The following is a 26,803-nucleotide window of genomic DNA, read 5'->3' as shown; positions in this document are numbered from 1 at the left end:
TTGACAAGCTATTTGCAAAGCATGGACCTTATGTGCTAATTAGTAAAGAGTTAGTTCAGAACTTATTAGACTGTCAACTTGTTGATTTATATTTTGCTCTGTAACAATTGTTGCAGGCCTTGCGCCTTTTCCTGAATTCATGCATCCTCTTTTCACTGCAGGGAAGTGTTTATTTGCTAGTTGCAGATAGACATGTACTTGTTGAAATGTTGGATTGGGATCCTGTGAAGAAATGTTGGCCTTCTTCCTTCTTACAATTTTTTAATGGCTCCAGTTTTTAGTGATGATATTGTGACACAGTAGTGGGCTAGTGTCTGCTGATCTTATGAAGGTTGTGAAGTTTGGCCTCAAGTACTTTCAGTACAGGCGGTGGCCTCATTATTTTCCTTTTCAAATTGTGTAACCCGAAAGCTCTTTTTTTTCTGTCTTGTATCTGAAATTAATTTTTCCGAATTAAATATCGATTGAAGGCAGCCGATCGATCGGGCTGCAGCTGGGCTGGGCGTGGAGCACGACGTAGGACGTACAAACACTGATCGACTCGATTCGTTTTTATACTTCTGCCGGGACGCAGATTGTACGCTAACGATCCGGAGACTGAGACCTGGTAGGTACTGTATTCGTTTTGGATTCTCTTTTCCTTTCCCTTGCTTTAGAACGACGGATATCAGATACTCCATTATCGATTTGTTTAGATCGGATGCTTCTGGTATCATGCAGAATCCATCACAATCGCCAATCCAAACTTTGTCCGCAACGGAATCCAGTTGATTTAGCCGGCCGTGTAGTAAAATATTTCCTTCGTCGATAGTCCGAGACACCATACAAAACCCTCGGCGTTCCTGACATAAAATAAGAGACCCGGCCGTGATACTGGAGCCACCGGACCGATCCTCTACCATGCCGACCTCCTCGAGCGTCTCCGCCTCGTCCATCGTCGCTGGCACCGTATGCGGCTACCACACACTCAAGATCGTCGGCTACTCGCACACCAAGGATGTCCCTAATGGCAAGTGGATCGACTCTTGCCCGTTCCGGGTGGGAGGCCGCACATGGCATGTGCGCTACTATCCCAACGGGGAAGACTCCAAGAACATTGATTACATATCCTTCTTTCTCAAACTTGATGGTACCCTTGCTGAAGGTGAGACCGTGAAGGCAGGATTTAAGTTCAGTCTACTCGACCAAGATGGGGAGCCAGTGCCGTCATATACAACCTGTTCTGCCGAGACAAGAGACTTCTCCGCGCATCCTAAAGCTTGGGGATTTAACAGGTTTATCAAAAGGGTTGAGTTGGAGAAATCAGAATATCTCAAAGACGATTCATTCACTGTCAATGTTGGTGTTACTATAATGAGCCAGTGCCGCGCGCTGGAGAATACACCCATCGTGGTGCCACCGTCTGACATGCATCGGGACTTCGGGGATCTCCTCTTGAGCAAGGCAATCATCGACGTCGAATTCCTAGTCGGCGGGGAGACATTCCCGGCGCACCGGTCGGTGCTTGCTGCGCGGTCTCCAGTCTTCCGAGCTGAGTTCCTTAGCCCGATGAAGGAGAGCACAGCAACAGGTCCCATACGTATAGATGACATGGAGGCACAAGTCTTCAAAGCTCTTCTTACTTTCATGTACACGGATGCACTGCCTGATATGGACCAACAAGAAGAGTATGCCATGACTCAACATCTGCTTGTTGCGGCAGACAGATACGGCTTGGTCAGGCTGAAGCTGATTTGTGAAGATAAGTTAAGCAGCGGTATCGACACGAGTTCCGTCGCGACCATCTTGGCATTGGCGGATCAGCACAACTGTTCTGAGCTTAAGGAGGCATGCTTGGCGTTCCTTCGAGAACCAACCAATCTAGACGAGGCCATAGAGTCTCAAGGTTTCGAGTTATTAACCAAGACCTCCCCTGGTGTTATTAAGGAACTCCTCAAGTCCCAGGTTATTCACAGTTCACTTGGGAAAAGGAAATCAAGGGCATGAAAATGAAGTTTCAGTCATCATGTTATTTGCAATCATCAGTACAGGAAGTTACCGAAGACCCCGAATGCTATCTAATGCTAGTACGTAGTTTAGTTCTGTCAAGGATGCGATGTACGTTGTTTCTTTTTCTGTTTGGTCGTCGGATCATTTGTGGAGGATTATCACTCGATAAGCTATGTGCAAAACAAGAACCATGCCTGCTAAATAGTGAATAGTTACTTCTCAACATACAAGCCTTTCAACTTCTTACCCTTTACACTTCCCTCATTGCTCTCTAACGATAGCTGCCAGCACTGCGCTGCTTTCCGATTTCATGCATACATGCTTATCTATCAGGTTCAGATAGACCCTGACTAGTTGAATGTTGGGGTTTAAGCAAACAAAGAGTACACATGACACATTGCTTAGTCGTGGAAGTCATCATCTACCAAGGTGAAGCCACACACGAGAAGCGATGAAAGTTGAAGCCTGGAGGTAGCTCGCCATCGAAGAGAATTCAGTCCGCGCATACACCAAAGGGCAGAATGCCATGATCCATCTCAAAATCCGAAGAGAGCTCCTCCTCCCACGCCTTCGTTCAAAGGGCGCCTCACCGTCGGTCGAAGTCGCTCAACCTAGAGCACGAACAGAAATCAAAGACATCGATTCCATGAGCAGAGAACAAGCATGACCACAAAGAACAACCAAGATTACCACTAGGATAACACCACCACCAGAAATGAGAGCTCAAGATGTCCGATCCAAGCATTTGGTGCATCAAAGGAGCAGTACACACAAGATATGACACCCTCGCCGAAGAAGCGAAGAAAGGGCGCCACAAAGGATATAACCAGTGCCACCCCTCGAATTTGGACCAACACATTGTCGTCCCCTTAACCCAAAGCGGCGCTTCCAAGAAGGACACAATGCCGAGGGTGTACTCATCGCCCATTCCAATAGAAATCGGGTTTTCTCCTTGGTAGCAAGGGGATGATAGGAGGGCGGGGAACCTCAATGGTGCCTCCAGCGTGGAGCCGGTGGAGCCGAGGGTGTAGTCGCCGCCCATTCCAAGAGAAATTGGGTTTTCACCTGGGTAACAAGGGGATGATAGGAGGGAGGAGAATCAACCAGAGATTTCTCTTGGAGTCCCGAGCTGCTCGACCCACCATGACCCATTTAGCCAAGCTCCAGCGGCCATGAGAGGCCATGGATCTGACAGACAATGGTCATAACAAGGAGGCGGCCTTCAGATCTGATGTGCGCGATGCTGGAGAGGCATGCTCGCTGCATTGGGACCCATTTTGCAGGAACGGTCTCAACGTTTCCAAGGCGGCACTGGATCGAAGAAAAAGTAAGTAGCCAGAAATCAGGGGGTTAAAAAACTCTAAGAAAAGAAACATTTATCCTTCAGAGATGATGACATGCGGGATCCATGAGGCAGCAGCATCCTCAGCGTTTCCAAGGTGGCAGGGGATCAAAAGAAAAAGAAAATATCCAAAAATCTGAGGGTGAAAAAAATCCAAGAAAAGAAACTTTTATTGTACATAGAGGATGATATGTGGGTCCTATGAGCCATCAGCTTCCTCAACGTTTTAAAGACTGCATGAGATCGAAAGAAAAATGCAAGTGATCAAAAATAAGGGGGTCCAAAAAATCCAAGAAAAGAAAGTTAACTGTACATAGAGGATGACATGTGGGTCCCATGAGCCAGCAACTTCCTCAACGTTTCCAAAGCGGCATGAGATCGAAAGAAAAAAGGCAAGTGACCAAATATCAGGAGCCAAAAACAATCGAAGTACAGAAACTTTATTGTACATAGAGGATGATATGCGGGTCCCATTTGCAGCAGCGGTCTCAACGTTTTAAAGGTGGCATGTGATTGAAAGAAAAAGGCAAGTGACCAAATACCAGGTGTCCAAAATAACTCCAAGAAAAAAAACTTGATTGTACATAGAGGATGACATGCGGGTCCCATTTTACAGCAGCAATCTCAACATTCAAAGGTGGCACGGGATCGAAAGAAAAATGCAAGTGACCAAATATCAGGTGCCAAAATAACTCCAAGAAAAGAAACTTGATTGTACATAGAGGATCTCATGTGTGTCTCATTTTGCAGCAACGGTCTCAAAGTTTCAAAGGTGGCACGGGATCGGAAAAAAGGGCAAGTGAAATATCAGGTGCCAAAAATAACTCCAAGAAAGGAAAGATTTATTATACATAGAGGATGACATGCGGGTCCCATTTTACAACAGCGGTCTCAACGTTTCAGAGGCGGCATGAGATCGAAAGAAAAAGGCAAGTGACCAAATATCAGGTGCCAAAAATAATCCAAGAAAAGAAACTTTTATTGTATATAGAGGATGACATGCGGGTCCCATTTTACAGCAGCGGTCTCAACGTTTGCAAGGCGGCACGGGATCGAAAGAAAAGGCAAGTGACCAAATATCAGGTGCCAAAAATAAATCCAATAAAGGAAAGGTTCATTGTACATAGAGGATGACATGTAGGTCCCATTTTGCAGCAGCGGTCTCAACGTTTTCAAGGTGGCACAGGACCAAAATAAAAAGGAAGTAGTCAGAAATCAGGGGGTCAAAATAATCCAATAAAAGAAAGAATTTTCGTTCATAGAAGATGACATGCGGGACCCATGAGGCAGCAAAATCCTCAATGTTTCCAAGGCGGCAGGGGATCGAAAGAAAAAGGAAATATCCAAAAATCAGAGGGTGAACAAAATCCAAGAAAATAAACTTTTATTGTACATAAAGGATGACATGCGGGTCCCATGAGCCAGTAGGTTCCTCAATGTTTCAAAGGCGGCATGGGATCGAAAGAAAAAAGGCAAGTGACCAAATATCAGGTGCCAAAAATAACTCCAAGAACAGAAACTTGAGTGTACATAGAGGATGACATGCGGGTCCCATTTTGCAGCAACGGTGTCAACGTTTTAAATGTGGCACGAGATCAAAAGAAAAATGCAAGTGACCAAATATCAGGTGCCAAAAATAACTCCAAAAAAAGAAACTTGATTGTACATAGAGGATGACATGCGGGTCCCATTTTGCAGCGATACTGTCTCAACGTTTCAGTGGTAGCACGGGATCGAAAGAAAAGAGCAAGTTACCAAATATCAGGTGCCAAAAATAACTCCAAGAAATAGAGGATGACATGCGGGTCCCATTTTGCAGCAGTGGTCTCAACGTTTCCAAGGCGGCACGGGATCAAAATAAAAAGAAAGTAGCCACAAATCAGGGGGTAAAAAAATCCAAGAAAAGAAAGAATTTTCGTTCATAGAGGATGACATGCGGGACCCATGATCCTGCATCGTAAACGACTCGATCGGAGAACGTTGAACGAGATGGCGCGATCGAAAAAAACAATGCTAGAGAGACTACCATCGGGGCCTACATCTTGGGCGGTACGGATTTGCGTTGACTTGGCCGGTGCACCCGAGAATTCATCATGCACCACGTCCTGGGCCACCATACGCGACGTTTTCACGTTTACGTCAGGCTAGATGGCCTCAAAAATGAGAAAAAAAGATTTGACATGCACCACAGAGAGAGCAAAAATCGTCGGGCATGGTGCATCACCAGGGATGAACTACTCACGCATCACTTCGGAGGCGGGCATGGCGATGTAGAGGCCTCCGGTGATGATCTCCCCCTCCGGCAGGGTGCCGGGAAGAGCTTAAGAACCCTCCCGAGCTAGGTCTGCGATGGCGGCTGCGACGAAACTTTTCGTGGATGGAGGCTTGGGTGTTTAGGTTTTTCCTGAGATCATGAATAAATAAGCGGAAGGGCAAGGTCGGTGGAGGCCAGGGTGGCCCACACCACCCCTTGGTGCGGGCCCACCCTTGGCCGTGCCATGGGGTAGCCTAGCCGCCCTGTGGCGCCTCCTCTCCCCCCTAGACTCTGTCTTCATTACGGTAAAATATTGACTTCGGCTTTTGTTTCATCCAATTTCGAGAATATTTCCTGTACAACTTTTCTGAAATACAAAACAACAGAAAACAAGGAACTAGCACTGTAGCATCTTGTTAATAGATTAGTGCCGGAAAATGTGTAAAAGTGCAATGAAGTGTAAGCAAATCATATATAAGTTGATGTAAAACAATCATGGAGCATAAAAAATTATAGATACGTTTGAAACGTATCAGTGACCCACCTGCACCACGACCCCAATAACCCTCTCCTCAACACCCTAGCGGCAGAGAAGAAGGCTATGAGCATCAGCGAATGCCTCCTGCCCGAGGACCAACACCGCCCTCGCCTCGCGAGTCCGCCACCCCAGATGCCAAAGCTCTCCGCGACTTGAGCGACGCAGTGAAATCCCCGCCGCCACCATCCTCGGTAGCCACGTACGGGTTTCCCGGTGGTCACCTTTGGCAGCGGCGAGGGAGAGGAATGGGAGGGGTGGGGCTAGTGGCGGCTAGGTTTCATCGCCTCCTGAGTCACCCCAGAGGGGAGCGATGCGAGAATCTAAGCGAAACGTTTTTCCGCCTAAGCCCGGAAAGTGTTAATGTAGAGGAATTCTAGGAGATAACGATCAGGTCAGTTGTTAGTTAGTGTGTGAGTTGAGTTAGTGGTCAGTGTGGTGTAGGTGCATGGGTTAGTGGGTGAGTGTGGCTCACAGCCATGTGTGTATGTGAGCCTATGGTGTAGGTGCATGTGTAATAAATCTAGTATGTTTGAGTTACACATGATAGTACGCAGTGTTAGGACGTCGGGTGCAACAATTGCAAATTTTTAATCCATAACCCGGTTAAAGATCTGGCTAAGGTGGTGAGACATACATACTTACCACCAAAAGCGCGATTCTTGTCCTCGTACTCATCTCCACGAATAGCTCCGGCTATAGATCCTTTCCATCGAGCTCTCCATCTTAGCACATACGGCTTGTTGCCTCGGTCAGTATCAAGAAATCAAGGGTGGAGCAACACCGGTGAGATGCTAGTCTCGGCTCCAACGCTCGGCTACAAGGGATGGAGGCACTTGAGTTTTTGATATACCTTCCGTATTGGCTGCCCACCTCCACATAGAGGGAGTGGGTCATGGGACACAACACTATGGCCCGATTCCCAAACCCTAACCCTATTAAGTGTGGGTTCTGCCCACAGAGTTTATCTCTATCCAGCATAGGAGCTAGCTTACTGTCAGTCAAATCCAATTCATCTGGATCCACTCTCTCAAGTATGTGACACTTCAAGATCACGGCAAGCTGGACACGGTTTGAGTCACACTCAGAACTGATAAGTCATCAACAACTCATGAAGTGCATGTCAGCTCCCAAATGTCGTTAAATCATAAGAGGAACCTTTCCAACATGTGACGATGTGTTCAAGTTCTCTTGCCACATGATATTATTCTCAAACCACAGGTGATTCGAACCTCGTCATCGGTGTGTAGTTTAACTCTATATTTGATCCAAGATATGTGATTCATTCGACTAACAGTACTTAGTCGGACGACTTGGTTTACACTTGAGCGTGTAGTTCCACAACCCAATTACATATTGGATGATACATGCAATTGCTCATACAATGACTTAACTTATGAATTCCTCCCAAACATGATTGCCTCTGGGACAAATATTTCCAACACGTAGTTGTTTTAGTCATGAAACTACACAATTATCCAACAAGCAGTACATTTAATATGACTATTGTGAAAAAAATATAGTTTGGAGTGACTTCTAAATATGCTAAAGTACATGGGTATACACCTGGAGTACCCCGCGCTCTCGAGTACTTGATAGAATCTTGTTTCTACCTTATGTTAATTATTGCAACAGTTTTATTAATGTCAACTTTCATGCAGTAGCCAACGTATTAAAAACCCAGACTGATGGATAGAGTTAAGCATTTTTTGTGAAACTATTGCAAACGCAAACGCTTATAAATACGTACATACGCTCACGTTGTAAATGCATGCATATGCACAAATCAACACATGTTCAAGTGTAAACCAAGTCGCCAATGGTGAAACATGTTCATCAACAAAACAATACGGTCATGGAAGTAAGCCTCGCCAATGGTGAGCCTATTCTGCCGATCTCCGTTGCAGCGAGGTATGGCGGCCAATGTTGATGTATTTTTAGGGAACCTTTCGATCAACGAGAAGAACATAAGGGAGAATACATATGTATGTACCAGCCTTATCACGAAGTTGCACAAATGGTACACATTCCCGTATCCTTTCAATAATGAACATCTCACCAAAAACCTGGTAAACTCCCACACCCTCGGTATGTTTGGTAGGGACTTGAGCAGTTGAAAAATGTGGGTACGAAAAATGATGGATAAGGGTGATGATTACTCCAAGGTCCATGAGGCATATCCTACGATCACATAGGAGGAGTGAGAAATATTTAAGAAGAATTTATCTACAAAGGAGGACAAGTATTTGCGGCAGAAGGGTTTGGACATGCGTCCCACGAACATAGGTTCCCACAGTCATGGAAGCCGTGGTTATGACCGCATGAGGCCTAGGTGGGAAAAGGAGGACGTTGATCCTTTAATGGATTGCAAACTCAAGCGATGGTCAGAATTCGAGGACCAACTACAACATGAGTTTATCTGGGCTCAGTGCCATAAAGACGAAAATACTGGAAAATATGTCACATACAAGAAGAAGAAATTAAGAGTAAATTGTCATGCATGTTGTGTATGTGTATATAATACAATATATGCATGTTGTTAAGTGGTTTTCATTGAGGTCCCCCTGAAAGGGAGTGCTATTAGGTCTTACTCCCTCCGTTCCTTTCTATAGTGCTTATAGATTTTTGGCATTTGTTTCAGAATATAAGGTTGTAGCTTAGCTTTTTTCAATTACCCCCTCCACGTTCAACTCCCAAATCGTTCAGCTCCCAAAATTGTTATGCTAAGTTAGGAAGATATGGATTTCCCAAATTTTAAGTTGATCTCAAATCGTTTAGCCACGGGTCTTGTGTAAAAAATACTCTTGCGCTAATTTCCGTGCCAAAAAACAATAGATACTATAGAATGGAACAAAGGGAGTATTATATATGGCCCCTACAGTACACAGGAAACCCTAATGGTACGCTGGGAGAGCCTTTGTCCGGCTCTTCCGCACCTTCCCGAGGTGCTGCCGGGCCCGCCGGCCGCCCTATCTTGTCTCCTAGTCGTCGCTGACAGGGACAGAGCTTTGAGGGCTACATGGCATAGGGCCACTGTGCCCTCGTAGCCCTGTGTCGCCTCCACCGTCCGAGCCATCAGCATGTATGGGGCGGCATATGGCATGATCACGCACAGTGCCCCTTTTGCACCCGGACGATGGAGCTATGCCGGCCACCGCCAGCCGGGTACAGAGGGATGGTAGTTTTGATTTTTTAAGATTGCCAAGTGGGAAATTCCCACAGAGTCGTTCCGTAGCGTTTATTGGTGTCCATTTCTTTTTGTTGAATCCAACTTCAGTTAGATATTTATTTTTTCTTTCAAAATGGTGGTATAGCAGTCTTGATTTTGTTGCAAGCTTTAATTATAAATGCATGGCAAAGATACAATGCACGGCAACGGCAGTTTTTCCCGTAGTGCTACACCCCTCAAATGTGGAAAGTTGAGTAATATGAACAGATATATAACATAGTATCTCCATTCCGAAATGTAAAAAATCTTGCATTTCAGAACGGAGGCAACAGTAGTGATTTTATATATAAAGAAAAAGCCGCAGAGTAGAAATTCCATTACTAGTGCACTGGAAACCTGTATGAGACAGAGACATGATCTCAAGAAAATGTCATTGTTGTAGCTGGATTCACTGCCCAACTTTTGATTTCATTCACCAAATCAGTGGGCATGTAGCCTCCGTCCTTATTAACACTTACCGATTCGACGACCAGCGCGCCCCGGAGCAACCACTTGAGTAGCATCTTCTGCGGTATGAGCCCATGGTACTGCTCCACGCTCATCTCCCTCACCCGCTCGCGCAAGCACGACACGGACAGGTTGGGCACGTCCAGAACGCGGCCGCAGTTTACCTTCCGGCACTTGTCCCAGCAGAGCTTGATCATGAGAGCAGTCAGGTTGGGCGTCTGCCGCAAGACTCCAGCCACCCTGCGGATGGCACGGGGGTCCGTACAACGGCATCCCAGCTCGAGCCTCCTGAGGTTGTGGAACGGAGGGAAGTGCAGGGCGTGGAAGCCGTCGTGGTCGAACCGGGCGTAACTGATCACGTTCAGCTGGAGGTGTGCGGCTTCCGCGAAGAGGACCAGGAACTCCCAGAGCCTATCCTGGTCCATCGTCCGGGACCGCTTCGAGCCGCAGATGTTGATCTTGACCGAGGCGACTCTCGGCGCGCCGCCGCCGAGCCTGAAACACGACTTGGCGGGCGGCCCGCCTCGGTACTCGAAAGCCCGAAGCGTCTCCGACGCATCGATGGCAACGCGATGGACGCCGTGGCAGCAGCGGAGGGCGAACCTCGCGAGGCGCTGGACCATGATGTCCGTGATCTGGTGGCAGCCCTCGAGCGTCAGGTCGGCGAGACGCGGGCAGCAGGAGATCACCCGCTGTATGTTTTCGGCGGAGATCTGCCGCGGGACGTCGTCTGCCTGCAGAGTGGTATATGTGATGTTGGCGAGAGACAGCGTCTCCAAGGACGGGAGACGGATGGTGGGCGGCAGCAGGCGCGGCGGCAGCGAGCAGGAGACGAGGTGCAGCGCTCGCATGGTGGCGCAGGAGAAGAGCTCCGGGGAGACGTCGTATCGGTGCCGAGGCAGATGCGCGTACAGTGGGACGCCGGTGTTGCCGTCGTAGGTGGGCGTGGCGCCCGCCGAGTCATAGTCGCTATCATAGTCGTCTGAGTCGTCGTCATAGTCGGTGCTGTCCAGGTCCGAGTCGTAGTCGTCGTTGGTGCCGTGCTGGAAACCGACGTCCTTGGAGCCGCCTCGGAGGCAGCACTGTTCGACGGCGTCTGGGTAGCTGCGTACCCGGCTTGACGTTTCGAGGCGGAGCTCCTCGATGCCGTGGCGGAGGGCGTAGGAGAGCCACTTGTCCACGGCGTAGCAGTCGGGCGCGGTGTACCAGCGGATGGGGACACGGAGGCAGCGGAGCGGCGAGTCCCCGCCGGAGCTTCGCCGCGCTAATAGCGCGTTGTTGACCCTGTCGATCAGTCTCCTGCTCTCTGCCTCCACGCCTGACAGGATGTGCAGCGGCTGGAAAGAGATGGTTTGGACGACGTCGAACGCTCGGCGCCAACGGTGGGACAGGACAGCAGCGCGGCCGGCCTCTCCGGCTGGAAGGAAGGAGAGGACGTGGCCGAGGATGTCATCCGGGAGGTCGCTGAGGCGATCGCGTGGGCGGCGCTTCTTCTTCGAGGAAGATACCATGACGAAACGAGGGCGTTCATGCGTATCCAGGGAACGGGCTACAGTTATAATGGTTAGGTTAGAAGAGTTCGTAAATTATACTAGTACCGGGAGTCAGCTGGCAAGGACTAATATGGTCGATGCATCCAGGAAAAAAGAAGCTTTCCATATTTGGACTTCTGGTAGTAGTAAAAGGCAAGCACATCGGATAAGTTGAATTTTGTTTTTCGCCAGAGTTGGTTGAATGGAATTGGTCATGGATCTTGTGCGTTGCCCTAATATGATTCCGCCCCGTGCACGTCACAACCTACGCTTGACAGAAAGAACACGACTTCGTCCAATCCCGTTTGGCATAAAAAAAACGCTTGACAGAAAAAACTTCTCTATTGCCCAATAATAGGCAATAGAGGGAGGTATTCCAACACAAGCATATTTCATGTAACATAGACATGTTTTATCTTTTTTATATGGACCATAAAAAAATATCATTTTTTCGCGAAAATATACGAATGCACATAGATTATTTAGTTGTACATGTGATATTTTTGTTAAAATTTTCTGGCAATAAAATATATGTTTTGTTTGGTGAAAGGAGCCTATGCACTTGAGAGCCGAATAGAATTTCCGATTTGGTAGCCTTAATATACTTTTCATTCAACCGACTCTGGCAAAAAAAGAGTTGATGTTACTATTCGCAAAAAAAGGAGTCTCTCATAAAAAAGTCTTATTTTTAGCACCAAGTAATTTCTTTTTTACACATCCCAAAGTAGCATGTGAATTTTTCGTTTGAAATTATTTGACATTTTGCAATGTATCAAAATTGTATTTCAACATAAAGTGATCATATGCATCCCAGAGCCAAAACACACACGCACGCGCACGCACACACAAGTGGTCATTCATGCCTAAACATTATCTTTGTTCGTGGATTTCGTTGCCACGACACCATCTCGCTCACCAGAAGAGTTTCAGTAATAGATCCTTCTCCGACTCTCCGAGCAAAGGTAACTTGCAGCTCATCGGTGCGTACGGCCTCTCTCAGCAGAAACATAGTGAGCCGCCTTTGCGCGTCTTGCCCATTGTACTTCACCAGATAGATCCTCCTTAGCGAGCATTGGAAGCACTCCACATCGGATGACACAAGTCTTTTGGGCGCAGCGGTTGATGCTTTGTTGTCGTCATCGAGTCGGTCAATGACCAGTGTCAGAACCTGGAGGTTGCTCGTGTTTTTGAGGATGTTAACAAGTGCGGAGATGTGGAACGGGCCACTGAACTCCAGCTGTGCGAGCCCCGATAATGTCTGCGGGGCACGGTAGGGGTAGAAGGCCGGTTTGTCATGCTGGGACAGGTGAAGGGTCGTGAGGTTGGTGCATCGCTCCACGAACTCCCTGAGCCGCCGGTTCTTGTCGAAGTCGTTGGCCTGGACGGCGACGCAGATGTCGACGGCCAACGTATGGATCTGGCCCCAGGTCGACAATGCCAGCACGTAGGCGCCCGCTACGGTGCCCTTATACCCGAGGCACTGGAGCGACGGCGCGTCGACCAACACGTGATCGGCGTCGTGGCAGCAGCACAAGGTGAAAGCCCGGAGGAGGGGGAGTGCCACCGAGATGCGCTTCATCGTGGGACACTCTTCTATCGTCAGCTCGGTAAGGCGAGGGCAGGCGGCGATGAGGCGCTGCAGCGCGTGGTCCGGCGCGTTGATCCTCTTGAGCGACAACATCTCCAGCTTGTCAAGGGAGAGTGACTGTTCGCGCTCAGGCTCCGGCAGATCGAGCTCGCAGTTGGCGAGCCGCAGGTGGCGCAGGGTGGCGGTCTGGGTGAACAGGCGGCGAGGCATGGTGCAGAAATTTTGCCGGGCGAAATCTGCCGCCGTGCTTTGGTAGAAAGTGCTGGCATTAGGGCAGATTGGCTGATCTCCCATCGTCAGGTCGAGGTCGAGAGTCTCCGCGCCGGCGAACAAGGCGGTGACGATCCACTGGAAGATCGTAGAGGCTGAGGGACGGTCGTCGCGGAAGCCGGCGACGCGGAAGGAGCGGATCGGCGCGGTGTTGTCGCGGCTGAGGAGCACCCCGCTGACCATATGGTTAACGCTGACAGGACAAATTGTCCTCTGAGGGGCGGCTCCAATATCGACGACGGGGACGGTGGTGAAGACGCGGCGCCAGCGGCGGGAGAGCTCACTGGTCCGGACGGCCTGGTCGGTGCGGACATGCGAGAGGATGTGGGTCAGCGTGGCGTCCGGGAGCGCGCTCAGGCGGTCCTCGCCACCGGCGCGCTGCTGCCTTGCCATCTTCGCGTGTGCGGGTGCCTGGACTTGTGCGTTCAGAGCGGAGAGTCTTCGTTACCTCTTTTGAGATTTGATGAGATCAAAAGAGTTCTGATCTTCCACGATCGAAAACTTCGTTTTTTCTTGTGCATGGAGTCATATACTCTTTTTTTTTGAAAATGTATATAATATATTAGCCAAGCAAGCCGCCTCATTAAAAAATATTCCAATCCCCCTCGGTACCTTGTAAGGAAAAGAGTGCATCTGAACTTGCTGCCGAAAGCACAAATACAATTACAAGTTTCTGAGCAGAGTTACATCTCTAAAATATAAAAGATAAAATAAAATCAGGGGAACATCCACCCAACTAAGAATCTCCTTAGAACTAAAAGCAAATCTAGCTAATTTATGAGCCACTTGATTAGCCTCCCTCTTACGGTTCAAAAACTGGATATCCGTCATTTCGCTAGCCATCTGGTAACATTTAGCTAAAATAGCCGAATAAGGGCCATTTATTTCCACCTCTCTATTGCATGCCCGAATTATTTTCAAAGAATCAGACTCAACATAACAAGATGAAGAACCAATTCTACCCAGAAATTCCAAACCTTTCAACAGTGTATATGCTTCCACAGTCGTTGCACTCAAGAGATTATCTAGGGGGCAAGCCATACCCCCCAAAACCTCGCCCTTTGCATTTCTTAGCACTGCACCCGCCGATCCAGTCCCATTGATAACATAAGAAGCATCGATATTCAACTTGAGCTGGCCTCTAGGAGGTTTTAGCCAAGTTATTTCTTTTACCACAGATTTGCTTTTTGCAGCCCCATAATTTGCAGTTATTGCTTTAATTGCAAAAGTAGAATTTTTTGGCGGGCTAACACTCTCACCCTTTACCTTTTACCTCATTTGCCACCAAATGTACCAACTTGCCGCGACTATTATTTCATGTGAGTTCACTTGTTGAAGATGTGTGACAGCCTTGTTTGGTGATCTCAGGATATGCTCCAACATCACCGAGCCCGACCGATCTGCCCACAGAGCTTGCTCAATCTCACTCATTAAATCCAATTATGTCCATACTTCCTTAGCTCTCACGCAACCGAACATGAGATGATTAATATCTTCAGGACCAAGCTTACAAATTGGGCATCGGGGTGCAACTTTAATGTGGCGATCTGCTAGGATGGCCATACCAGGGATGACACCATGGAACGCCTTCCACAAAAATATTTTCACTTTACTTGGGATATTAAGCTTCCACATGATTTCCCAATCTTGATTAATTTGAGCCGAACCTTGACCATCTCTTCTTCGAATAGTGTGACCAAACTGATTATCCCACTCAATATGGTAAGCCCACTGAGCAAAAAGATGTAGTTCTTAGTTTTGTTCCAAGCAACAAAATCATCCGTTAGAATCTGACTTAAATGAATTCGTAGGATCCTTTCAGAATCAATTTGCAAAAATAAGGATCTTATAAGGTCCTCATCTTATGTGTTTGTTACTGGATCAATTCATTTACTGTCCTTAACACAATGTGTCCCCTCCTCGAATACACCCTTCTAGTCGAACTTGAAGGAATCCAGTGATCCTCCCATATATCCACATTCTCCCCCGTACCAATTCTCCAAATATATGCTGTTTTAAATGTCTGTAAACCGACTAGAATACTTTGCCAAGTATAGGAAGAACCTTGATTTGGCCTGCATTCATTTAGTACCCTAGCACAAAGAGACTCCAGATTTGAGAGCAATCTCCAACTTTGTTTCGCCAACATTACCATGTTAAAGGTATGAAGATCACGGAAGCCCATACCACCCAGCTTGAATACACATCTTTCACCATGCAAATCAATGCATTCTCCTCTTCTCATCAGTATCTCCCCACCAAAACCTGGCCATTGCATCATCAATAGATTTACATAATTGTTTTAGGATCTTGAAAACTCCCATAGCAAAAACAGGAATAGCCTGAATAATCGCCTTTAATAAGACTCCTCCCCCCTAGATACAAATCTTTCCTTACATCCTTCCAGTATCTCAATAATTCTTTTAAGAAAATATATGAAACTATCAGTACGGTCTAGACCTACCATGGATGGCAAGCCTAAGTATTTATCGGAAATTGCTTCAGTCATAATATTCAACTCTTCACAGACTTGTACCTTCACCTCAACATCAACATTTGGACTGAAAAAATATTGCATTTTGCCTCACTCACAATCTGTCACGAACTTGCACAATATTGATCCAACACCCGTCTCAATGAGGTTGCATTAATTAAATTCACCTTCATAAGTATTAGGGAATCGTCAGCAAAAAGTAAATGGGAAACTGATGGTGCATTTCTGCACACCCGGATACCTTCAATGCCAAGAAACGACACGTACTCCCTCCATTCTAAATAAATTCATAAAAAACGACATGTACTCCCTCCATTCTAAATTAGTTATCGATGATTTGATGTATAAATACATATGAATTTGCGGCAATGATGAGAGAAGATTGCACACCGTTGGGAAACCCCAAGAGGAAGGTATGATGAGCACAGCAGTAGGAGAAATCAAGGTTTAATCGACCAGTAGGAGAAAGTCGTGTCTTCCGAAGTTGTTGCTAGCTGACTATTGTCAGGGCGCACTACCAGCGTCAGCAACAACGTGGAACCTGCACACAACACAACCAAAGTACTTTGCCCCAACTTATAGTGAGGTTGTCAATCTCACCTATTTTGCTGAACACAAAGAATTAAACGTATCTAGTGGAAAGAGATGTTTGCAGTAATTAAAGAGAACAATGCTAGTAGTAAGTAAACAGAGCATGATTGCAGTGGATGAACTTATCAGTGTAAAGGAAAGGACCGGGGTCCACAGTTCACTAGAGGTGTCTCTCCATAAAGATAAATAACATGTTGGGCGAATAAATTATAACTGGGCAATTGACAGAATACCGACCATACATGAAAAGATGATTAGAAAACATAGAAATCCTATGCATAATCAAGATCATATGCGAGAGAGGAGGCAACTGATCATACCATCCTAGATCGATCTAGCGGATGTTGTCGATGACTAGGTTGATCGTCTAGTCGCCAGGAGATGTATTATCCCCCGAACCGCTCCTACGAACTAGCATTGCACATGCAACACATCCACGATATTCACACGTACAAGATGAACAACATCGCATCAAAGTGTGATCAAGTACATCTCGAAGTGGGAACATGTCGATGAACGTCCGGCAGCGCTTTCTTTATCCCGATTAGATTGGATCAAATATGTGATGTCCATTGCTCCTTTTTTTGTTTAGTCGTTTATCCTTGGTGGATAATTATTAAGGGTTTGACAAGCTATGTGAAAAAGCACGAGCCTTGTGTGCTAATTTTATTCGGCTCGCCGGTGCATATGGACATATCAGTTGAAAACACATTTGCCTGGTGGATTTGTGATAGTGGAGGTGGTGTTTCGGCTAGAGGTGGTGTTTTCGAAATGTGAAAACGTTACAAAAATCCACATTTTCATTTGGATATTCTTTGTTTGCGCATAAGTTTCTGGAGAAACGAACATATTTTGTGTCCCTTGTAAAAAAACAAATTTAATGCTTCAACATGACTATTGACAAACTATTTTTTTTGTCTTTTTTCGAACAATTCACATAAAATCTTCGTTTATCCTGAAAATTTGTGTGTAAACATAGAATGTCAGGGTGTACACATGAAAAAAATAGTACTTTTAATATTTTGAAATTTGGTCTTTTATATGTATCATAATAGGTTCATATGCACCCGAGAGCCAAAACACAACCTCGGCCAAGTTCGTGTTGTTGTGCAACAATTGATGTGAGCCTTGCACGTTTTCCTAAATTCATGCATCCTCTGTTCATCACAGGGAAGTGCTTATTTGTTGATTTCAGATAGACATAGACTTGTTGATATGTTTGATTGTAAAGAAGTGTTGGCTTTCTTCTGTTCTTACAGATTTCTTCATGTCTAGTGACCATATCTAAAGGAAACATTCTTGTCACAAGATGAGCCAATCAAAGGCATGTCAATCTTGGCCGTCGGATCAAACTGCATGGCGCGCTCCTAGGCGTTCGTTTTCCAAATCGTGCGATCTCAGCCATTTGATTGGAATCTGGTTCCTGCTCCCGTTGTCCGGGCCATCCGTTTCCAGAGTGCCATGTGATGTGAAATCCATCTGCACCACTCGTGCCTAGCTATCCCCATTGAATGGTGAGCCTGCTTTTTTGAGAGCCCGCTTGTCAGTGAGAGGGGATACGTGGTGTTTGGTGTCGAAGTAGAAAACATAAGAGAGAGACGTGGGGTGGCTTGCACCATAGTTTTGCTAGTTTTCCATGGGCAAAATAGACATTTCACAACTCATTTTCGTCCTTCTCCGTGAGCCCGTGTGGGCGTGGCGAACAGCGAGGCGTCGTCGGTTATGCTTTCTACAGCGACGACTGTCACCAGGGGCAGCGAGGCCCCTATACGTGCCCAGCCTCTCCTCTTTCCCCATTCCCCAGATCTTTCCCTTGCCCAGCATCCTCCCTTCCACTGCCCCAAATTTTTTTTAGGGTTTCTCGTGACTCTCATAATGGCTGTAGTTTTTTTTTTTTTTTGAATTGTCTATCGTCCTAGTGTCCTTTCTTGGCCTGTGTTAAAAAAAAGCTGCACCGTATCAACCTAATAAAGGCCATGGACTGAAAAGGCCCAGTATGCAAAATAGAGAATATGCCTGAACGGAGGCAGCTCGGCCCAATCTCGAGCGTCAAAGACCACGACACTTCCACGAAACCCTAGTCACACTAAACAAAACTCCACCAAAAGGCAAATCCTATACACCGACCACGTCGGTCCCTACCGCGCGCCGCACACCCCCGCGCGCGCGGTATGGGCCGGCCTGGTCGGCCCAGTTCACCTCTTTTTTCTGTTTTCTGTTTCTCTTTCTTTCTTTTCTTTTCTTTTTTCATTTCTTTTCCTTTTCCTTTTTTTATTTTCTGTTCCTTTTTGTTTCTTTTTTTGTTTTGTTTCTTTTTTGTTTATATTTATTTTTGTTCAAATTTGAAGATATTTCAAATTTAGAAAAATTTCAAAATTGAAAACTGTTCAAATTTAAAAAATGTTCAAATTTTAAAAACGTTCAAATTTTAAAACCGTTTAAATACAAAAAATGTTTAAATCTGAAATCCGTTCAAATTTGAAAAATGTTCAAATACAAAAATTGTTCAAATTTAAAATCCGTTCAATTTTGAAAAATGTTCAAATACAAAAGCGTTCAAATTTGAAATCCGTTCAAATATATAAAGCGTTCAAATTTGGAAAAATGTTCAAATTCGAAAAATGTTCAAATTTCGAAAAAAATTAAATAAAAATCTGAACATTTTTAAAATTTTCAAAATTTCGAATCTGAACAGATTTTGAAAATTTGTTATCCGAAATATTTTTTTTAAAAGTTAAATATTAAAAAAGGAAAATATTAACAAAAAAGAAACAGCAAAAAAAGAAAAAAAAAACGTACCTACTACTAATGGGCCGTGGCCCAACCAACCGGCCTGGTCGTTGGGGTGTGCGGTGGCCCGTAGACACCGAGGTCGGTGTACAGCACTCCCCCCACCAAAAACCCTCGATGTTCCTGTCGCAAAAGAAGGGGAGGAGTCTCGCCTCCTCAATCCACCGCGACCAGGCCAACCGATCACGCCGTCCGCAATGCCGACCTCCCCGAGCGTCTCCGCTGACGCGTCCCTCTCCGGATTCGCCTCCTCCATTGTTGCCGGCGCGATCAGCGGCTACCACATGCTAAAGATCATAAGCTACTCGCGCACGAAGGAGCTCCCTAATGGCGAGCGGATCGACTCTTGGCCGTTCCGGGTTGGTGGCCGCACATGGCGTGTGCGCTACTATCCCAACGGCTGCCAGTCCAAGAGCATCGATTACATCTCCCTCTTTATCACACTGGATGATACCGCCGCCAACACCAAGGCCGTGAAGGTGTACGTTCAGTTCAGCTTAATGGACCAACACGGGCAGCCGGTGCGGTCCTATACCGGCATTGCTGGCCCAGAGAGCCTCCATCTTCCTAATTCTTGGGGATGCGATAATTTCATCAGAAGGGAGGTATTGGAAAATTCAGAGCACCTCAACGACGATTCCTTCACTGTCAAGGTCGATGTCAGCGTCCTCGGCGGGTTCCACGCTCAGGAGACACCAGCCATCGTTGTGCCGCCGTCTGACATGCACATGCACTTCGGGGATCTCCTGTCGAGCAAGGCGGTCGTCGATGTCGAGTTCCTAGTCGGTGGGGAGACGTTCTCGGCGCACCGGTCGGTGCTCGCTGCCCGGTCTCCGGTCTTCAGAGCCGAGTTCCTTAGCCCGATGAAGGAGAGCACAACAACAGTTCCCATACGTATAGATGACATGGATGCGCAAGTGTTCAAGGCTCTGCTTACTTTCATGTACACGGATGCACTGCCTGATATGGATCAACAGGAAGAATATGTCATGGCTCAGCATCTGCTTGTTGCTGCGGACAGGTATGGTCTGGACAGGTGCAAGCTGATTTGCCAAGATAAGTTGAGCAGAGGTATTGATACGAGCTCTGTGGTGACCATCTGGGCACTCGCGGAGCAGCACCACTGCCATGGGCTTAAGGCGGCATGCTTGGACTTTCTCTCCACCTGCTCGCCGACGAATCTGAATGCGGTATTGGAGTCTGAAGGCTTTGGGTCTTTATTCAAGAGCTACCCCGATGTTGCCATGGATCTCCTCGTGATCAAGGTTGGTCTAGTTGACTTGGGGGAACAAGATTAATGGCCTGGACATGAGGTTCAATTCCTGGCACTTGCAATCATTAGAGGTACTAAAGACTGCATACTATTATTAGCAGTTTTATTTTTAATCATGTTCTCACAAGGATGGGATGTACCTCAGCGTTTTTTTCCTTTTGCTTGGTCAATGTGTCCTTTGTGAAGAATTATTCACGGCACAACAAGCATGTGCAGATCAAACTAGTAGTAGTATTTGTGCTAATCCGATCGATGAACAATTACTCCAGAAGTTATAAGCCTTTCAACTAGTCCCCCTTCATTTGCCTTCACTGATTTGTATATTTTCTGCGAGCCATGAGATTTTGGAAGCTAGTGTGTATCCACTGAGAAATTGTTGGCTTCACAATTGGGGTTTATGTCCGTAGATGGTTTACAAATTTCTAACACTGCAGTTGGTCATCGTGATATTTGGGCATAGTATTCGTTAGTGACTGACTTCTGAAGTGATCATATGAAGCAATGTTGAATGTATTTAAAGCTGCATCCTGTATATCCTAGGGATAAATATTTCACATAAAGTTGCATCCTGTATATCCTAGGGATAAATATTTCACATAAAGCTGCATCCTGTATATCCTAGGGATAAATATTTCACATAAAGCTGCATCCTGTATCCTAGGGATAAATATTTCAGTTCGCAAAAGAGATACCAGTATATTCTGCAAGTATGAATCACAAATAACAATAGCAAACTGAAGTCATTTCAATACCATTTATTTCGCAACCAAGAAATTCAGATAAAACATGCCAGGACCGCACAAAGCCCATTGAGGAAATAAGCCACCCAATGCTTTGGACATTACTAGTCCAAAACGTCCACCCAAATCTATATTTCCCTATAAAAAAGAAAAAATCAAAGTATTCACAACTGAGGTCCTCTTTGGCATCAAAATATTTTTGAAGTATTCAGAGAATACTTCAGTTTCTGAAAATATTGAAGTATTAAAATACTTTAAGGTGTTTGGATCCAATAAATGCTATGGTTTTAAAACTGAAGTATTATCATCCAAAACTTGAAGGTTTTTCAATTATTGGAGAAAGAGGTCACATCCTATTTTTCTATAACCGCGAAAGGAGGTAAACTGTGGTATATGTCAGCGAGGCGTTGAAATAGTTTGATCTTAAAATATTATGGTTTAGAAAGTACTGAGCAACCAAACTGAGCCTGAGTTTATATCGTTTAATATTTTTCTTAGGGTTGCAGTTGGTAGCAATGATAGTTGGTAGCAATGATATTCATTGGTGACTAACTTATGTGGTTTTTTTTCCAATCGATCCAGCAGGATCGAATTTCATCACCTTTTGGGATAACGAAATGCAGACAACCAGGGCAAAAGCATCCTTTTAATTGGTGACTGACTTATGTGTTGATCAGGCAAGGCTGCAGGATAGGAAGTTTGGCATCCTTCCAGATGGCTACGACTAAAGCAATAGAGTTTATATTATATTCTGCAATAGTATTAGCTCATCCCTACGGGGAAAAAAATACTAGTATGTCTGAATCACAAATAAAGATGGCAGAACTGAAGTCATCTGAATACCATTTATTTTCCAACCACGAAGTTCAGAGATTAACAAGCCGTAGAGGCCATTGACGAAATAAGGCACCCAAAGCCCACCATATCCGGCCTGGGACATCTCCAAATGATCATCGTACATAGTGCGAACCCATATATTCACATTTGTTTTCTAGAAACAAATTCACATTCTATTCTATGCATAGAATAATCAATATATTCATGCTTCTTTTATAACTAATCCATAGACCGGAAGCACGACAATTACTCTAAGGTACCTCATGCGAAGTTCCTCGCCCCCCTCTAGACAATAATCTGCAGGAATCAACATATGCTTGTTCGCATGTCTGAAGCAAGCTAAGTGGAGTACTGTACTAGCTACTGGCCGTTATGCAAGCCCGAACCTGGCGAGAATGTGGCCCAGCTTCTCCTTCGTCAGCGGCTGCACGCATGCATATGCATCAGGATCAAGAAACGGCCAGAGCTCGAGTCAAGGGCGTCAGATACATGCATCAGGAGTAAAACAAGGTTGATCCGGTGGATGGTCAATTCGTCACCTTGGGCGTGAAGTCGTTGGCGCCGGCGGTGATGAACGCCTGGATGTCCGGCGGGAGGCTGTCGCTCGACACGGCGACGATCGGCGTGGCCACCCCCATCGCCCGGATCTGCCTCGTCGCCTGCATGCACGCGCGCACGTCGGCCCGGCCGAACTGATGACCAAGACATATGTAGATATCTTGCATCCATGGCAGGTATCTGACGAGCGTACGTACGTACCTCGTGGCCGTCCATGACCGGCATCTGCTTGTCCGTGAGGATGAGGTTGTACGCGCCGCTGCCGCCGCCGCTGCCGCGCTCCCGCACGCGCCGCACCGCCTCGGCGCCGTTCTCCGCCTCCTCCACCTCCACGCCGGCCGCCCTCAGCACCGCTCTCGCCACAATCTGCTATTCCAACATGATCATCAGTTAAACATCGCAACTCGATCGCCTACTCCATCGACAGAACTAAATCATAACAAGAACAAACAGTGCAGTTAACACACGCAGCAGGTTAGTGATCAACCAGTTAATTACGTACCCTGTGGATCTCCTCGTCCTCCACGAGGAGCACTCTGATCCTCCTCCGATCCATTGCTTCTGCCTGCGTCACCGCCTACCTTTTTCGAGACACTGTCTGCTAACTCGTATCAACCGTTGCTGGCTAGTTAGAAAGGGAGCCCCGCTTTTTAAACAGTGAGCAGACTGGCAGCTCGATGGATGGATCGATGAGGCCGGAGCGCACAGATCGCGGTGTATCTCCCCGACGTTTACATTACACGGAATTGCATGGGTTGTAAATCTTCACGCCATCTGCCGGTGCTTGGCCTCTTTTCGGCAAGAATCTGTACGATCGTAACTACTACCGCCCGATCCACAGTGTTAACTGGCCGCACGCATGCTACTTCCTCACGGTAACACCATAGGTAGCTAATCGCCCAACAATAATTGCGACGCATCGGCTAGATTGTGTCGCTGTTTCAAGAATCGATCCTGCTCGCGATTTTGTGCAAGGAAAAGTGCGCACACATGACGTGGTTAAGATGCCACAGATCGTCAGGATCAGATCGGGCTATATCTGTGGAACCATTCTGAGCATACAGTGATCGAGGGAATGGTAATTGGGGTCGCCGATCATTGGTTTTATATATGGCTGCTTGCCCCGACTCGTGCAAGCTAGCTTAATTTGCCGGATCGAGCAGCTGGCTGAACTATTTGATTGACTTGGATGCTCTGTCGTTGGCAAGCCCACGTGTCGTTTGCTCACGTTGGTAATTTGGTTCGATATGAAGCCAAAACGTGCACTACATTGAGCGTCGAATTTCTATTGGGTGCTAGAAGAATAGATCGAGGGACATTCAAGAATAGATATAGGGACAGATGGATCCTGCGTTTTGGTGACTTGTGTACCTAGCCGCCGCTGAAACAACCTGCCTCTGTCGTCACCTCCGTCACCGCCATAAATCGGTTCCCTCTCCTCCGTCTAGCCTCGTCGGCATCTAGAGGGATGTGAAACCCGATCTACAAGTGGAGTTTTTAATAAAAGTAGAATTTTCAACAGATTAATTCTGAATTTTTGTAGCCGGCTTCGTTTTGGCCTACACGTCGATGAAGATGGTGGCATCATCTACAATAATGTGTTGGAATTGATCTAGTCTATCAAAATGAGATAAATATAAGGAGACTTTGGTCCCCTCATGTGGGAACCTTGATCGGAGGTGCCTAACCAACTTTTTGGTCTCGGTCCCTAGCCTCCAACACCTGGTATAAAAGAAGGGATGCAGTTGTCAGGCAAAAATATAGTACATGCCTAACCAACTAATCACCGATCCTTAAGTGGTGCTGAGAGGCTAGATGACCGACGACCACCGCCGGCCGCCCAAGTGCAGTGCCGGCGGCGTCTAGGACGGGTACGCTACCGCTCCATTTTCTTTATCGAGCGTCCCTGCATCATCGAGCAGGCAGAGGCCTCCGATGGCCATGACTCCCATTGCAAGTGTTCTAACCAACGAGATTAGTTCCTAATGTTGCTTATCCTAAAGCTTTAAATCTAACAATGATATCAAATCCATCCTAATATCCGTTAGAACCCCAATTAGGCCAAAACTCGAATCCCTCTTCTATGTTGTCTCTCTATCCCTTTCATTTTATTATTCACTCACTGCTCCGCTGCTTCGGACGATAATTTCTTTATATAATCCGTGAACAAATTTGATTTGTTTTCCTAAGCAGATTTCTACAATCTAGATGCACAAATAATAATAAAAATTAAATGTATTACTTTTTGTACAAAACATTTTTACTTGTTTGTAAATTATCCATCTGCGTGCCATTTTTAATTAATTATCATACCCTACTATAACATACTTGTTAGGCAGTTTTCACTATTCTACGTGAAATCGTTGAATAACCATGCCATTAATAACATACAACGTTCTTTGATTTGTGGCTATTATAGTTATAGTAAAATATTCTTATTAAACTAAAACCATAGTTTCATTTGGAAAAGGAAATTCATCTTTTTTTTTATAAAGGTGGCAAATTTTAGAGAACAAGTTTATGAGGAAACTAAGCAAAGTAAAAGATATCACATTCTTTACAAAATATAAATTGTTACACTATACATGTCCAAGACCATAGTATCATTAATCTAAAGATTTTCAGATCGTGTCTTCTAGCGTACTCTAATGAATACGTACCAATAGAGGTTTTTGTAGTATAATACTATCAAACATAGGCATAACTAAGTTAGAAAGTTCTAGATCGAGTTCAGTGGGGGTAGTGCACATTTCTTGCTCAAGCTTGTTCTCAAAATTAATAACTATTTGTAGCCACGCAAGAATTTAAAATCCAAACTAGCGTGCACGATTTTCGGCTCCATTTTACTCCATGCACCCATGCATGCCGCGGTCGACGTTTCGCCACTAGTGCACCGCGCGCGCGCCACTCGAGCTGCCCGACGGCCGGCCAGTTGATCACGCCGCGCCGACACCGGGAAGCAGGGGACCGGCGTGGATTTGATGCCCGTCCGCGCGACCTCCTCTGTTCGACGGTAGACACACAACATGATCAGCATCTTTCTGAACTGGTTTAACGGCGGAACAAACGCACACATCAGTAGACATGACCGGTAACACTACTTCGGCACTGACTCCCGGCATCTCAAAAAGCTTCCCGTCCACTCCGATCCAATCTTCCCCACCTCTTTGCCCTTTGCCACCGCTGCCAAATCCCAAAACGAAACGATACAAAGCCAGGTAGCAAAAGGGAAAGAGCAGATTTTTGCGGGGCCAGTGGCAGAGTCAGCCATGTCTCTACAAGAAAGAGTCCCCCTGCTAGGACGTGCATAACTGAATACAAACTCGAGGTGACATCTGACATTGAAGTTAGAATCTGCTTACCTGCAGATATTTAAATCGTCTTTGCAATATCCGTGGGTTGTTCAGATCGACGGCATGAACGCGTTCGATTGTTCAGATCCACCGCATATGTACATTGCTTGGCCTCTCTTCGTCAAGAATCTGGAGGGCCGATAGTGTTAACAAGTCGCACGCATGATGCTTCTTCATGGTAATGCTATCCGTAGCTAATCGCCTGACAATGCCTCGTGTGTGTACATATGCTGTGCAAGATAAACTACGCGCGCTGCAATAATTGCCGCGCATTGGCCCGATTGTATCTTTGTTTCCTCAATATCGATCCTGCTCGCGATTTTGTGCAAGCAAAGTGCGCGCACATGTGACATTGTTGCGATGCCATATCGTCCCAGGATCGGCTCGAGCTATATCTGTGAAACCATTTTGAGCATCCACAGATTGAGGAATGGTAATTGGGGTGACCGGTCATTGGTTATCTAGCTATATATGGCTGCTTGCCTGGACTCGTGCAATTACTCCCTCCATTCACTAATGTAAAAAATCTTTTAGATATTTGATGAAAGTGAACGAGATAAGGACCAAAATAAGTGAACCTTTAGGATTTCGTATTTTGCATATATATATGTATTGTGTCTCACGAACTCGTTTGAATTTCTTGCGCCAAATTTAAGAAACCATGTATGCGGTTCACGATAGGCGATCTGTTCAGCAATATCAACTTCTCAAATAGGGGATATAGTTAACTTCATCCGCTCGATTTTAGGGTTTTGAATATCTGTTAGAGATGCTCTTATACATAGCTAAATATATTAAGTAGACTTTGTTGGTACTCCTGCTCCCCCGACCCCGTACCTCACCGGAGCTCCGTTGTCTCTGCCTCCTCCTTGGTGCCTTATACATAGCCAAATGTTCGTAGTTCTCTCCCCCCTGATGGTTGTGAAATACGCCATATTTTCTCGCGTTTAAACTCTTAGCTAAGTCAAGAAATTGACTAAG

General features: G+C 46.0%; 3 protein-coding genes across 3 annotated transcripts; 2 read left to right on the top strand and 1 right to left on the bottom strand.

Annotated features, from left to right (window-relative positions):
* Nucleotides 1–900: 900 nt before the first annotated feature.
* On the top strand, nucleotides 901–1,986 carry LOC124697436 (BTB/POZ and MATH domain-containing protein 1-like). The gene is made up of 2 exons (XM_047230028.1): nucleotides 901–1,274; nucleotides 1,359–1,986. Exons 1-2 carry the CDS (start codon nucleotides 901–903, stop codon nucleotides 1,984–1,986), a joined length of 1,002 nt encoding a protein of 333 aa, XP_047085984.1.
* A 17,272-nt stretch (nucleotides 1,987–19,258) lies between these two features.
* On the top strand, nucleotides 19,259–21,802 carry LOC124697434 (BTB/POZ and MATH domain-containing protein 1-like). The gene is made up of 2 exons (XM_047230026.1): nucleotides 19,259–20,326; nucleotides 21,752–21,802. Exons 1-2 carry the CDS (start codon nucleotides 19,259–19,261, stop codon nucleotides 21,800–21,802), a joined length of 1,119 nt encoding a protein of 372 aa, XP_047085982.1.
* Nucleotides 21,803–22,281: 479 nt separating this feature from the next.
* Nucleotides 22,282–23,025, bottom strand: LOC124704097 (two-component response regulator ORR41-like). The gene is made up of 4 exons (XM_047236342.1): nucleotides 22,972–23,025; nucleotides 22,671–22,835; nucleotides 22,451–22,570; nucleotides 22,282–22,335 (listed from the first exon to the last, which is right to left on the bottom strand). The coding sequence occupies exons 1-4, from the start codon at nucleotides 23,023–23,025 to the stop codon at nucleotides 22,282–22,284; spliced, it is 393 nt and encodes a 130-aa protein (XP_047092298.1).
* Between the last annotated feature and the right edge of the window lie 3,778 nt (nucleotides 23,026–26,803).

This window comes from Lolium rigidum, chromosome 3 (genome assembly GCF_022539505.1).
Source record: "Lolium rigidum isolate FL_2022 chromosome 3, APGP_CSIRO_Lrig_0.1, whole genome shotgun sequence".
NCBI classification, from domain to species: Eukaryota; Viridiplantae; Streptophyta; class Magnoliopsida; order Poales; family Poaceae; genus Lolium; species Lolium rigidum.
The sequence above is the reverse complement of the archived record's forward strand: the minus strand, read 5'-3'. Positions and strand labels throughout refer to the sequence as shown.